The 15,157-nt window shown below is 49.9% G+C and overlaps 1 protein-coding gene across 1 annotated transcript in view; it reads right to left on the minus strand.

Moving 5' to 3' along the window:
• The window catches only part of MOV10L1 (Mov10 like RISC complex RNA helicase 1), a 62,738-nt gene that overhangs the window by 22,193 nt on the left and 25,388 nt on the right, over window positions 1–15,157 (minus strand). The window contains exons 10-13 of the mRNA XM_025282636.3: window positions 11,678–11,792; window positions 8,107–8,284; window positions 7,770–7,840; window positions 6,067–6,158 (exon numbers count right to left, since the gene is read on the minus strand). Coding sequence (XP_025138421.3) covers window positions 6,067–6,158; window positions 7,770–7,840; window positions 8,107–8,284; window positions 11,678–11,792 — 456 coding nt within the window. The remainder of the gene's footprint in view (window positions 1–6,066; window positions 6,159–7,769; window positions 7,841–8,106; window positions 8,285–11,677; window positions 11,793–15,157) is intronic.

Raw genomic sequence — 15,157 nt, forward strand, 5'->3', positions numbered from 1 at the left:
TATGTCCAACTCCTTGCAAACCCATGGACTGCAGCATGCCAGGCTTCCCTGTCCTAAAATCTGACACTGTTTCCACCGTTTCCCCATCTATTTGCCATGAAGTGATGGGAATGGATGCCATGATCATCGTTTTCTGAATGTTGAGATTTAAGCCAACTTTTTCACTCTCCTCTTTCACTTTCATCAAGAGGCTCTTCAGTTCCTCTTTGCTTTCTGCCATAAGGGTAGTGTGATCTGCGTATCTGAGATTATTGATATTTCTCCTGGCAATCTTGATTCCAGCTCGTGCTTCTTCCAGTCCAGCGTTTCTCATGATGTACTCTGCATATAAGTTAAATAAGCAGGGTGACAATATACAGCCTTGATGTACTCCTTTTCCTATTTGGAACCAGTCTGTTGTTCCACGTCCAGTTCTAACTGTTGCTTCCTGACCTGCATACAGATTTCTCAGGAGACAGGAAAGGTGGTCTGGTATTCCCACCTCTTTAAGAATTTTCCACAGTTTTTGTGATCCACGCAGTCAAAGGCTTTGGCGTGGTAAATAAAGCAGAAGTAGATGCTTTTCTGGAACTCTCTTGCTTTTTCCATGATCCAACAGATGTTGGCAAGTTGATCTCTGGTTCCTCTGCCTTTTCTAAATCCAGCTTGAACATCTGGAAGTTCTCAGTTCATGTACCGTTGAAACCTCACTGGGAGAATACTGAGCATTACTTTGCTAGCACGTGAGATGAGTGCAACTGTGCAATAGTTTGAACCTTCTTTGCCATTGCCTTTCTTTCCAATCAGAATGAAAACGGACCTTTTCCAGTCCTGTGGCCACTGCTGAGTTTTCCAAATTTGCTTGCATATTGAGTGCAGCACTTTCACAGCATCATCTTTTAGGATGCGAAATAGCTCAACTGGAATTCCATCACCTCCACTAGCTTTGTTCATAGTGATGCTTCCTAAGGCCCACTGACATCACTTTCCAGGATGTCTGGCTCTAGGTGAGTGATCACACCATCGTAGTTAACCTGGGTCATGAAGATCTTTTTTGTATAGTTCTTGGGTGTATTCTTGCTACCTCTTCTTAGTATCTTCTGCTTCTGTTAGGTCCATACCATTTCTGTCCTTTATTGATCCCATCTTTGCATGAAATGTTCCCTTGGTATCTCTCATTTTCTTGAAGGGATCTCTAGTCTTTCCCATTCCATTGTTTTCCTGTATTTCTGTGCAGTGATCATTTGAGGAAGGCTGTCTTATCTCTCCTGGCTATTCTTTGGAACTCTGCATTCAGATGGGTATATCTTTCCTTTTCTCGTTTGCCTTTAGCTTCTCTTCTTTTCACAGCTATTTGTAAGGCCTCCTCAGACAACCACTTTGCCTTTCTGCATTTCTTTTTCTTGGGGATGGTCTTGATCCCTGCGTCCTCCTGTACAATGTCACGAACCTCCATCCCTAGTTCTTCAGGCACTGTATCAGATCTAATCCCTTGAATCTATTTCTCACCTCCAGTGTATAATCGTAAGGGATTTGATTTAGGTCATACCTGAATTGCCTAGTGGTTTTCCCTACTTTCTTCAATTTCAGTCTGAAGTTGGCAATAAGGAGTTCATGATCTGAGCCACAGTCAGCTCCTGGTCTTGTTTTTGCTGACTATACAAAGTTTCTCCATCTTTGGCTGCAAAGAATATAATCAATCTGATTTCGGTATTGATCATCTGGTGATGTCCATGTGTAGAGTCTTCTCTTGTGTTACTGGAAAAGGGTGTTTGCTATGACCAGTGCATTCTCTTGGCAAAACTCTGTTAGCCTTTGCCCTGCTTCATTTTGTACTCCAAGGCCAAACTTGCCTGTTACTCCAAGTATCTCTTGACTTCCTACTTTTGCATTCCAGTCACCTATGATGAAAAGCACATTTTTTGGGGGGTGTTAGTCCTAGAAAGTCTTGTAGGTCTTCATAGAACTGTTCAACTTCAGCTTCTTCAGCATTAGTGGTTGGGGCATAGACTTGGATTACTGTGATAATGAATGGTTTGCCTTGGAAATGAACACAGATCCTTTTGTTGTTTTTGAGACTGCACCTAAGTACTGCATTTCGGACTCTTTTGTTGACTATGATGGCTACTCCATTTCTTCTAAGGGATTCCTGCCCACAGTAGTACATATAATGGTCATCTGTGTTAAATTAGCCCATTCCAATTCTTTTTAGTTCACTGATTCCTAAAATGTCAATGTTCACTCTTGCCATCTCCTGTTTGACCACTTCCAATTTACCTTGATTCATGGATCTAACATTCCAGGTTCCTATGCAATACTGTTCTTTAGAGCATCAGACTTTACTTCCATCACCAGTCACATCCAAAACTGGGCTTTGTTTTTGCTCTGGCTCCATCTCTCCATTCTTTCTGGACCTTACCTGCCTCCTGAGAAATCTGTATGCAGGTCAAGAAGCAACAGTTAGAACTGGACATGGAACAACAGACTGGTTCAAAATAGGGAAAGGAGTACATCAAGGCTGTATATTGTCACTCTGCTTGTTTAACTTACCTGCAGAGTACATCATGAGAAATGCTGGGCTGGATGAAACCCAAGCTGGAGGAATCAAGATTGCTGGGAGAAATATCAATCACCTCAGATATACAGATGACACTACCCTTATGGCAGAAAGCAAAGAGGAACTATAAGGCCTCTTGATGAAAGTGAAAGAGAGTGAAAAAGTTGGCTTAAAACTCAACATTCAGAAAACTAAGATCGTGGCATCACTTCATGGCAAATAGATGGTGAAACAATGGAAACAGTGACAGACTATTTTCTTGGGCTCCAAAATCACTGCAGATGGTGACTGTAGCCATGAAATTAAAAGATGCTTGCTCCTTGGAAGGAAAGTTATGACCAACATAGACAGCATATTAAAAAGCAGAGATGTTAACTCTGCCGACAAGTCTGTCTAGTCAAAGCTATGGTTTTTCCAGTGGTCATGTATGGATGTGAGAGTTGGGACTATAAAGAAAGCTGAGCACCAAAGAATTAATGCTTTTGAACTGTGTGTTGGAGAAGACTCTTGAGAGTCCCTTGGACTGCAAGGAGATCAAACCAGTGAATCCCAAAGGAAATCAGTCCTGAATATTAATTGGAAGGACTGATGCTGAGGCTGAAGCTCCAATACTTTGGCCACCTGATGTGAAGAACTGGCTCACTGGAAAAGACCCTGATGCTGGGAAAGATTGAAGGCAGGAGGAGAAGGGGATGACAGAGGATGAGATGGTTGGATGGCATCACTGACTTGAAGGACATGAGTTTGAGCAAGCTCTGGGAGTTGGTGATGGACAGGGAGGCCTGGTGTGCTGCAGACCATGGAGTCGCAGAGTCAGACACGAATGAGGGACTGAACTGAACTGAACTTGCCATGAAGTGATGGGACAGGACGCCACAATCTTAGTTTTTTGAATATTGAGTTTCAAGCCATTTTTTTCACTCTCCTCCTTCACAGTCATCAAGAGACTCTTTAGTTTCTCTTTATTCTCTGCCATTAGAGTGGTATCATCGGCATATCTAAGGTTTCTGCTAGCAGTCTTGATTCCAGCTTGTGATTCTTCCAGTCCTGCATTCTGTATGACGTACTCTTCATACAAGTTAAATAAAGCAGGGTGACAATATATAGCCTTGACGTACTCCTTTCCCAATTTTGAACTAGTCCATTGTTCCATGTCTGGTTCTAACTGTTGCTTTTTGACCTGCACAGAGGTTTCTCAGGAGACAGGTAAGGTAGTCTGGTATTCCCATCTCTTTAGGAATATTCCACAGTTTGTTATAATCCACAGAGTCAAAGGTTTTAGTGTAGTCGAAGAAACAGATGTTTTCTTCAACTCCCTTGCTTTCTCCAGGATCCAACGAATATCTGCAATTTGATCTCTGTTTCCTTTGCCTCTCTGAAACCCAGCTTGTACATCTTGGAAGTTGTCGGTTCATATACTGCTGAAGCCTAGCTTGAAGGATTTTGTGAAATGAGTGCAACTGTACAGTAGTTTGAACATTCTTTGACATTGCTCTTCTTTGGGGCAGTAACTTAATGTAAACCATCAAAAAATTATCTGGGAGAAAAAGAAGAAGAAATAAACCAAAAGAAAATAGATAAAAGAATAAAAAAGGGGGGAAAAGAACAACAAAAAGAAGGAAACAAAAACTTATCTGGGGCGAGCAGAACCTCTCTGCAGAGAAGTGCCCCTGGGCTTTCTCACTCACCTATGGCGGCGCCCAGCCCCCTTCGCGCCCCACCCGGACGATGCTGAGTCAAGAAGCCGCCCAGGGTTCTGAGCCGCTTCCTGCTCCTTCTCTCTCCTGGGCTCAGATCCGACAGCGCCCCCACCCACCCTCCCATCAGTGTCCCTCAGTCGGCTTCCTCTTACACCAGCTGCAGCTATGTTGCCTCTTCCCTCCCCCCAGCCCGCCCCCTCACTCAGATCCACATCCTCTCCTTCCTCTGTGAGCGTCAGGCCTCCTGTTTCAGAGCAACAAGCCCTCAGATGCCGCCACTCACCAGCACCCTGCCTGCGGTGCCAGCTCAGCAGCGAGGAGGAGGTGCCCCTGCCCCAGGGACCATGGCCTCCAGACGGCGTGCAGAGCCGCGTCCCCACCAGTCACTCGTGCTCCTGGTCAGCACACAAACAAGGGAGGGCCCTGGACCCTGGGCGCCTCCTCACTCACTGGCCTCTTTGTCCTGTCTTTTCTGCTTTTACAGGCAAACACCCCTCAAGAGGCCGACTCCACATCTGCACCATCCATTCAGCCTCAAGACGTTTCCATCTGGCTGCATTCCAAACACCTAGCGCTCTTACCTCAGATGTGAAAAGCATGTGTGCGTGCTCAGTCACACAGTCTTGTCTGACTCTGTGACCCCATGGACTGCAGCCTGCCAGGCTTCTCTGCCCATGAAATCTCCCAGGCAACAATACTGGAGTGGGTTGCCATTCTCTCCTCCAGGGGATCTTCCCGACCCAAGGATCAAAACTGCATCTTCTCCATTTGCAGGTAGATTCTTTACAACTGAGCCACCAGGGAAGACCAGACACGAAACGCACTAATGTACAAAAGCTCAGGTACATTTCACTATAAAAACTACCACCTTTTGTTACTCAAAAGATACTTTAAGAAGTGAGAAATCAAGTAACAAACTCACAGAAGTTATCTGTAGTGCATGAATCTAAGAAAGGTCTATATAAAGAATACAGCGAGAACTCTGACAAATAATAAAAATCAAATTACTCAATGAAAGACATGAGCAAGCATTTCACAGATGAAAGAACTTTACGGCCAACAAACAGGGAGATCGCTAACCTCAGACATCATCAGAGAAACACACCTCACGACCATAGAGGAAACAGCAAACACCTACAAGGCTGGCACCAATTCAGATGTTTCCCGAAACCAGGTTTCGGGAGGGTGACCTTGGGGGTCGCTCCTCGCACCGCGTGCAGCACTGGAGCATGAACAGCCCCAACTGCGACCCCCATCCTAAGTGTGCAGCCAAGGAAGCCTGCGGGAGTGTGTGTGCATGAGGAGGGGGTGGGCGTCCACAGCAGCGCAACCGGCACACAGACGGGGCAGAACACGGGGCACAAGCGTGCCGAGGACCCGGCATGTGAACCTCACGTCGGTGCACACACAGCTCCAGAGACCACAGGCTGCGAGTGCAGAGCAGCTACAGCCAACACACACACCTTCCTGTGTGCGTGCGTGCGCGTGCGCATGTGCACAGACACAGACTATTCTTTTAAAAAGTGAAGAGAAACACAAAATCCCGGCTAACGGTGGGGGGCTTGGTGGAGGAAGGGAAGAGGTGGCTGGTGACACGTGACGAGGGGTGAGAGGGAGCAGTGGCGGTGGTGACCGAGTGTGTGGATTCTCCCTTCAGGTCCAAGAAGGAACGGGCGTGCAAATGTTTGCAGCTTGGTCTGTTACAAACGTGCACCGAGCACACAGAGGGGCGGGAGCACCAGCTGCAGCACCCGTGCGGCCACTGAGGCGTCAAGGGGCCGAGCGAGGCGGAGAAGCCCCCCCCAGCAGGGAGAGTCCCTGAAGCATTACCTGTTGTATGTAAATTCCACATCCATAGGTTCAAAGTTATATGCTTGTTCAAATTCTGGATTAAGTTTAAGAGTTACATCTTCTTCATGAATCTAAAAAGAAAAATATTTTACTTCTCATCTTTATGTTTGCTTTAGACAATCCTCTACCCATAGTCACAACTCAACATCAAAATCCATCCTATAGATCAGAGCTAAAATCTGGTATCTCAAATGTGTGGAAAAATACTGAAAAGACTCCGTCAGCGTGCCGCTGCCCGCCAGCCCCGCTAGCACACCCGCTGACTCCTCCCCCAGCGCACTCTCCTTAGGGCTCAGACAGCGCATGCTGGAGACAGGCCGCCACCTCCAAAGCAGACAAGTGAGTGAGCACTAACCGCAGGGTGTGCTGACCACAAAAGTGCCTCATGGACAGCATTCCGAAACCCCCTTCCAGTGGGACAGGGAACAATTTAGGGACCCTCCAGCCACAGCTAGATCCTGCGTAACAATCCGAGATGAGCAGGATGGAAAACCCCGAGCTGAGGAGGAGCTGAGAGGACAGGAGCAGCAGGCAGCGGGGTCTCTCCCAAGAGCTGGGGGCTGTGACATGAGGCTAACTGTGCCCCTGCTCTTGACAGAAGCAAACGCAGGCACCAGGTCCCCAGTTTTCCCACAGGTTAAGACAAATGGAAATAAATCTGTAATCAAAGACCACCAAGCCGACAAAGAATCAAACCACAAACAGAGAGGGTCGACCTGCACAGACATCAGCAGATCGAGGCCCCCAGGACATCAGGTACTGACGCTGTCGTTCACAGAAACTTCAAAAGCCATGAAACAAAAAAACCTGGCAAGACCAAGATAAGCAAGCACAGGATAACAAGGGAACACAATAGGGTGTGCTTAGAGAGCTAGAGTCCGGGAGAAGAGGGAAGTGCTCCGCGCGCTCCCCCAGGCAGGCAGGCCCTCTGAGGCGGCGGCCGGCGGGGAGGCCGGTGCCAGCGCAGCCCAAGGAGGCTCCCAGAAGCACCGTGCCACCTGCCACACCATCTGCGGGCCCTCGAGGGCCTTGGTGTCTTCAAGGTACCCAGGCCATGGCACCGGCCAAGGAGTTCCAGAGAACTGAGTGAAGCAATGGACTGAGACCCAAGACAGCCCTAGCTTCACCTGGCAGCCCAGCACTCAGGAGCGGCGGCTCCATGGACGGTCCTGCAGGAGGATCAGCAGGGGCGCCCTCACACCCTGAGGCGGGCACTTGCAGCTTCAGCTCTGGACTCTCCAGCTTGTGGTGCTGGTCGTTCCCCCAACCAGCCTGGGGGTAGGGCCATGGGGGTCTCACCCCTGACAACTCTGGCCCTGCTTTTGCTGAGGATTTAGTCCACAGGGTGGCCCCTAGAGGCAGGACCAGTCTACCCTCTGGGACACATTCAGAACACTCAAATCTGAGTAAATGCAAGCCTTCCATGTGATACCTATGTGATACCCTGATATCCACGTGGTAACAGGTAAGCACGCTGTTCATGGCTGAAAGTGATAGGATTTCTTCAGTTACAAAATTCTCTTCATGCATCACACTTACTTAAATATTCACTTGATCCCTGATTTTCTAAAATGCCGTCAACACCCAGGGGCCCCCTCCCCCGCCCCCGAGGCAGGTGGGTCACCTCTGAGAGCGGTCTGCTGGGCCAACCCCACATGGACTGACTAGCAGCGGCCTCTCACCTCAATCACGTAGCCGATGTATTCAATCACGTGTCCGTTGTACTCTTGGGTTTTTAAAATCAGTTTATCACCTAGTTAAAAAACACATTACCACATGTAAAACTACAAACTCAATAAACTTTGCTGCTACACTGTAAGATAAAACACTCTGAAGAAGTGGAATAAGCGAAAAAACATTAAGGGGTCAATGGCTTAAAATCGCATCCATGTGCTGAGAGAGACGCCCACAGCATGGCGGCGCGTGTGCCGGCAGCGCTGCCGGCTGGAACGCTCTATCCCGTGGCCGCGCCAGCGCCTGCCGGCCCACCGAGGAGAACGCGAGGCGCAGCAAACCCACCTGCGTACAGAGAAGGCCTGCTTTCGGCCAGTCCTGGGACCTCCAGAACTAGCAGATCCCCGTTTCTTTTCAAGGTGACCCCACTCATATTATACTCCTTCAGTTCTATTTCTGCATGAATCTCCTCCAGCCAGAGCAAAGTTGAAAACTTCTCCTTGTAGTTTGACATGTTTAAAAGCTGGAAAACAAGGCAGCCTGTTAGTGAGACCAAAGCAACACTCCACTCATATCCAAGTCAGGAAGCCAAAGGAATTGACTAACCAGCCTTCAAACGCTGATGACCAGGCAAGGGCAGGGTGGCGGCCTTGAGACAGGGAGCCATCTGAGTGAGCCCCACAACCGCCCAGCTGCTACCCAGACAGAGCTGCCAGGCTCAGCACAGCGTGAGCCCAGGCAGCCTCGCAGTCTCTGTGCTGAGGGGGTGGGGCTGCGGGTCCCAGGAGGCCGAATGCCAGGGAAAAGGTGCAGCCCAGTGGTCTGGAGCTTCCCAGGAGCCGTGAGGACATGAGCGTGAGAAGCTATGTCAGGCGCGGCAGACGCGTGGGGCGGGAGCAGGGAGGGGCTCCTCAGCCTCCGCACGGCTGACACCAGGGTGGCCGCCTGTGCGGCAGGGCTGAGCTGTGCAGGGCACGGCAGTGAGTAGCATCTCTGGCCTCCACCCACTGGAGGCTGCAGGCACGCTCAGTAGTGACAACCAAAAGTGTCTCTTGGGGGAAAGTTCGCGCTGAGAGCCACTGGGTTGCAAAGAACAATTCCCAGAGCTCACACAGGGCTGAGGTGCTGCGGGCCCCCTAGCCTAAACAGAAAGGCCTGAGATACAGGGGCACTGGGTGCAGGACTCAGAAGGGATCAGCCCTAAGTAAAAACCACTCTGGTCTAATGAGGCTTTAAATGCAGGCTGAAAAATACCCAACCGCTCCCAGCTAACCCAACTGCATCCCAGAACAAAGTTCAAAGCTACTTCCAGGAACAGAAGTACCAACAAAGTAGAATGCAGAATGTTTGTTTAGCATCCAAACAAAGATGACCAGGCATGGAAATAAGCACAAGCCACAATCTGTATCAAGGAGAAAAACCTATCCACAGAACAATAAAAATGACCCCTGGGAGTAAGCCAGAGAAGGAGAAATAGCCCCTATATGCAGAATCTAAAAAGAAAGGATACAAATGAACTTATTTACAAATCGGAAAGAGACCGACAGACTTAGAGAAGGAACTTATGGTTACCAGGGGGAAGGATGGGGGGAAGGGATAGTTAGAGAGCTTGGGAGGGCCATGTACACACTGCTGTAAGTGGATAACCAACAAGGACCTGGGGTAGAGCGCAGGGACTCTGCTCGACGCCGAGCACGGGAGGGCATCTGGGGGAGCCTGGATCCATGATACGCGCGGCCGAGTCCCTTCGCTGTTCGTCTGGAGCATCACAGCACCGCTGATCAGCTCAACTCCAATACAAAACAAAAGGCCCAAAAGGAAAACAACCAACCAACCAACCAACCCTGGGACAGAATCAGTACACAAAAACATAACACAGTTCTTTTACATATTTATATGCTTTATATATTTAACTATACACGTTCAAAAAGTGGAGGGAAAAAACGGAAGTGAAAAGAAAGTTGGGGCAAGACGAAGCATATTAAGTAGAGAAGTTAAAGTGAAAATGTTAGTCACTCAGTCATGTCCTACTCTATGCAACCCCATGGACTGTAGCCCACTAGGCATCTCTGTCCATGGGATGTTCCAGGCAAGGATACTGGAGTGGGTTGCCATTCCCTTCTGCAGGGGCTCTTCCGCACCCAGGGATCAAACCTGAGTTTCCTGTATTCTCCTCCTGCATTGCAGGTGGATTCTTTACCATCTGAGCCCCAGGGAAGCCCATTAAGTAGAGATACAGAAGACGTAAAAGACCCTCACTGAGCTTGTGGAGGCAATGACCGCAGCGTCTAGAGGGGTCACGTGCTGCAGAGGAACATCAGTGAACGTGGGGACAGCGCGGCAACCACCCAGAGTGCAGCCAAGAGGGGAGAAGTGAAGGCAGCAGCCGGCAGCCTGGGCTAGCTCATTTGGCCGCACGCGCCCGTCACAGGAGCCTGGAGAGCAGGGCAGAAGGAACACGTGAAGACAGAATGGCCAAGAACCTGGAAATCTGAGAACTGCAGGTTCAGGTTATCCAATAAGCCAAGAACCCAAGCCAAGAAACGTGAAGAACGTACAGCAAGGCACACTGTGAATTAAATGCCTTAAAACTAGTGAAAACCCTAAAAGGAGATAGGGGAAAGTACCGACGTCATACAAAAGAATAACGCTGAGAAGGAAAGCAGCGCCTCCTGGCCCAGAGGGCCCCTCCCAGACAGGGCAGGGAGGGGCCACACCTCGGGGGGAGGTTACAGGGCGCAGAAGTGCTGAGTGACAGGTGCGCTATTTGGGTTCTGTTACCACTGCTGGAGGAGCCACTTTCTCCTGGGAACCGCACTCCCGAGGAGGTCGTGTTCTGGCGCCCAGGCCAGGTCACAGGATGCCCACAGGACAGTCCCGGATGCTGTACGAGTACCGCCCTGGGATCCGCTTCTCAGCCCCAGGTTTGCTCTGAGTTACTTGAGGGCTGGTTTGCTGCTCCTCAGCTCAGGCCGACAGGCATCACGGCAGCCACCCACGGCCTCGCCCGTGGGTGCTGTTCCTTGCTTGTGGTCCGCCAGCCTCGGGTGCTGTCTGCTGCTCGTGCCCTTGTGGCATCCTCACTGCAGGAGGACACAGGGCCCAGCAGACAGATGCTGTCCGTCAGTCTGCCTCAGTGTCAGGCGTGCTCCTAGCTGCCACATATCCATTGGCTCAAGCTCTCCTTTGACACAAGGCCGGTGCAGCCTCTCCTCCCCTCTTGCCCCTAATCAACACAGGGCAGTCCTCACTCCGTTCACCCTCTCCTCAGCCGACAGACCCCCAGGTTCTTGGGAAGACACCTCCTGGAGACAGGGCCGCGCTCCCCTCCTCCCTGCCAGCGAGGCCGACATCTCTGCTCCCCTTGCACACATGCAGGCTCCAGCCCTGCCGGGGCTCACTCGGCACTGCCCTGCCCTCGGCCTCCCAGCCCTTCTCCACCCGTCACAGCAGACAGGTTGGGAGCAGGCCTCCTCCAGCAGGCATGAGGAAGCCCGAGCACACACAGCACTGGGAAGGTGAGGAGGGGCCGTCCTGGCAGGGGATGCCCGAGGGTCGGGGTTGGGGGGCAGCACCCTGCCCTCCCCGCTGCTCTGCGTGGCTACAGGCCTTCCTAGCGCTCAGAGCTCCGGCAGGAGTGGAGAGCTGCTGAGGCTCAGCCACATAGGAGAAAGGCCAGGTGGGGAGAGGGCATTCCCAGAGCCCTGGTGCATGTAAGTCCATAATACTGTGAGGACGGATGTCTCCAGAGGGACCCAGCGATGGTCTCCATGCTCAATATTCTGACACTCCCAGCTCCCGGGGTGAAGACCAGCCCACGTGACCTCTGAACTCGACAAGGGTTCATCCTGAGCTTGTCAGAAAACAGCTTGAGTGTGGAGAAGAATAAGTGCCTTGCATAAGACACGTTCCTTACCTCCGCAAGCAGCGGCTGGAAGGTCAGGATGTCGATTTTCTGTTCCACACACTTTTTAAGCCTGTCTGGTATCGGGTACTGCGGGAGGAAGCTGGGAAGTTGTCGTCGCGAGTTCCTTACAAGAGAGAGTCTCAAGTCAAAAACAATCCATCCTTACAAGGCACTTTCTACCAGATGTCTTCACTTAGACATCCTCACCAAAAACCACTGACACCTGGGCTCTGGCCTCGGTTCTCAGTCGGTAACGTGTCACTCTGCTTCGGGACCCGCTCTCCGGACCTGTCCTTCTGTGAGCAGGAGCAGAGTGCTCCGCCTGCGACAGGAGAACAGACCTGATGCCCAGGCGCCTCTGGAACCAGGGAATTCAGAGGCATTGTTTCTAAGCTTCTAATGAGCTCAACTGTTCTTTTCCTTCCAGTTTCATGAAGACACTGACAGGTGCACTGAGGACACTGAAGGTGTGCAGTATAATGACCTGACTTACATGCATCAAGAAATAACGACTACTCACCATCTCATGCAAACACAAAGTTGAAGAAACAGAAAAAAATATTTTTCCCTGTGATGAGAACCCCCAGGTTTTACTCTGTTAACAACCTTTGTGTAAAACACACAGCAGTGCTGATCACCTTTGTCACACTGTGTGTCCTACTCATCTGGTTACAGCAGTTGGCACCTCTGACCTCCTTCATTCAGTTCCCCTCCCCTAAACCAAAGTGGTGACCACAAATCTGATCTCCTTTTCTATAACTTTGTTTTTGATGTATAACTGACCTACAACACTGTTAGTTCCTATTAAGCAAGAGTGATTTGATATTTCTGTACATTTCAAAAAAGATGATCACAGCATAGTTAAGATATGTCCTTCTGCAAAGACATTATTACACTGTTATTGACTACACTCCCCACATTGGGGGTAGCTACCTATCCACCCACCCACGCATCTACCCATACATCCATCTATCTATCCCTCCCATCCATCCACCCATCTCTCCATCCATCCATTTCCAGCTTCCATCCATCCACCCATCAATCCATCCATCCATCTATGGTTATTTAAGCTGCTTAAGTACAAACACATTTAAACAACCCTGCATTTTCACTCCCCTTCCCTTGACTTCATACTTGACATCTTTGGTGTATCCCTTATTTACTGGGCTTCCCAGTTGGCGCTAGTGGTGAAGAACTCGTCTGCCAAGGGAGGAGACATAGAGACGTGGGGTCAGTCCCTGGGTCAGGAAGATTCCCTGGAGAAGGGTGTGGACACCCATCCAGTATTCTTGCCTGGAGACTCGCAAGGCAGAGGAGCCCAGTGGGCTGCCGTGCATAGGGTCACAAAGAGGCGGATACAACTGAGCAACCAACACTGTCGCTTAACTTTGTTGTGGGTACATATGATTTGACTACTTTTGCCTTTTAACCTTATTACTAGCTTTATACAAGGCTGTTTTTACAACCTTTACTATATATTTTTATTTTTCCAACAAGTTTTCTTTCATAACTTTCACACTTTGTTTTGTGGCCTTTTCTTTTTTGCTAAAAAAAAAAAAAAAAAAAGTCCCTTTAAAGTTTCTTGTAAGGCTGGTTTGGTGATGCCAAATTCTTTTAGCTTTTGCTTGTCTGTAAAGCTTTTGATCTCTCCATCAAATCTGAACGAGAGCCTCGCTGGGTCGTGTTCCTGGGTGTTGGTTTCTCCCTTTCATCCTTTTAAGTATATCCTGCCACTCCTTTCTGGCCTGCAGATTCTGAGACATCAGCTGACTGTCATGCAGGAGTCCCCTTGTGCCTAGCGTGTCTCTAATGCTCTGCGTCTGCCTTTTCCCAGGTTAATTACAGTGTGTCCTGCTACATTCCTCCTTGGGCTGATCCTGTTCGGGGCTCCCTCTGCTTCCTGGCCCTGGACGTCTGTTTTCTTTTCGGGGTCAGGAAGCTTTCTGCTGCTCTGTCTCCACTTGTGCTCTCTGCCCCTGCCTCTGTCTCTTCTCCCTGTGGGGTCCCTATCCCGTGAATGTCTACACACCTGACGTCGTCCCAGTGTTCTCTTAATCTATCCTCATTTCTTTTTACTCTTTTCTCTTTCTTCTGTTCCACCTCAGTGATTTCTACCACTCTGTCTCCCAAGCTTGCTCATTCGTTCCTCCATATCATCTAATCCACTGACGATTCCTTCTAGGGGATTTTCCATTTCAGTTACTTCAGTCTTCATCTGTTTGGTTCTTCACATTTTCTAACTCTGTTGAAAACTTCTCACTTCTCGCTGCATTCATGCACTCTCCTCCCAAATTCCTTGATCTCTGCCATCATTACCCTGAAATCTCTCGTTCAGGAGGCTTGTCTCCACGTCACTCAAGTTCTTCTTCTGGAGTTTTACCTGTTCTTGTATTGGGAACACATTCCTCTGTCACCTTGTTAACACTATTTATTTCTGGCTGCACTGGGTCCTTGCTGCTGCATGCAGGCTTTCTGTGGTGAGTGGGGGCTACTCTCCACTGCAGCACGAGGGCGTCTCTTGCAGTGGCTTCCCTCAGTAAGGAGCGCAGGCTCTGGGGCACGCGGGCTTCAGCTGCTGCAGCATATGCAGGCTCCGTAGTTCTGGCTCGCAGACTTAACTGCTCCTTGGCAAGTGGGATCTTCCCAGACCAGAGATTGAACCCATATCTCCTGCACTGGCAGGTGAATTCTTAACCACCGGAGCACCAGGGAAGCCCTCCTCGGTCACCTTGTGTCCAGCTTTCTGTTTTTATTTCTGAGTATCTGGTGGGGTGGTTACATTTCCTGACCTTGGAAAGTGGCCTTTTGTACATGTCCTATGCACCCAGCAGCACACTCCCCTCTGAGCACCAGAGCTACATGCTTCAGAGCTACATGTGCCCTCTATGTGGGCTGCGTGGATCCTTCTGTCATGGTGGGCTGACTGCTGTGAGTGGTGGGTGAGGCTGCCCCTGGGCTGGTTGCTCCCAGGCCCTGCCTTGTGTGGAGGCTGCCGGCCACTGGTGGCTGGGGCTGGGTCTTGGAGGGCTTAAAGCAGCCTGTCTGCTGGTGGGGTGGACAGATGCAGACGCTGGCAGTTCCAAAGGAGCCAGGCCATCAGGACAGGCACTTCGGGTCAGTACTTTGATGGTGGGAAACAGATGTTTGTTTTAGGGATGCTCCTGAACAGGAACAATGTGTTAACATTCAAAGTGGAAAAACTGACCAGGGAATTAAAAACATGTGCTCCTGCTCTATTTTACTTCTCCAGTTAAGTCAGCTTGTAATGAGAAAGCTGCTTGGAGCACCACTGAAGACAGCTGGAGGCTCTAGAAAGCTCCTGTAACTGGAGCCCAGCCCTGGGGACCCACTGCTTGCAGACCATGTGACTTCTTGCTCCTGTGCTCAGCTTCCATCCCTAGAGCCACCCAACCTGACCACTGTCACATACCTAGTGACTGTTACTGCTTATTCATTACTACTGACTGTTCAGAGCCAGAAACTGTACAT

This window comes from Bubalus bubalis, chromosome 4, assembly GCF_019923935.1.
Source record: "Bubalus bubalis isolate 160015118507 breed Murrah chromosome 4, NDDB_SH_1, whole genome shotgun sequence".
NCBI classification, from domain to species: domain Eukaryota; kingdom Metazoa; phylum Chordata; class Mammalia; order Artiodactyla; family Bovidae; genus Bubalus; species Bubalus bubalis.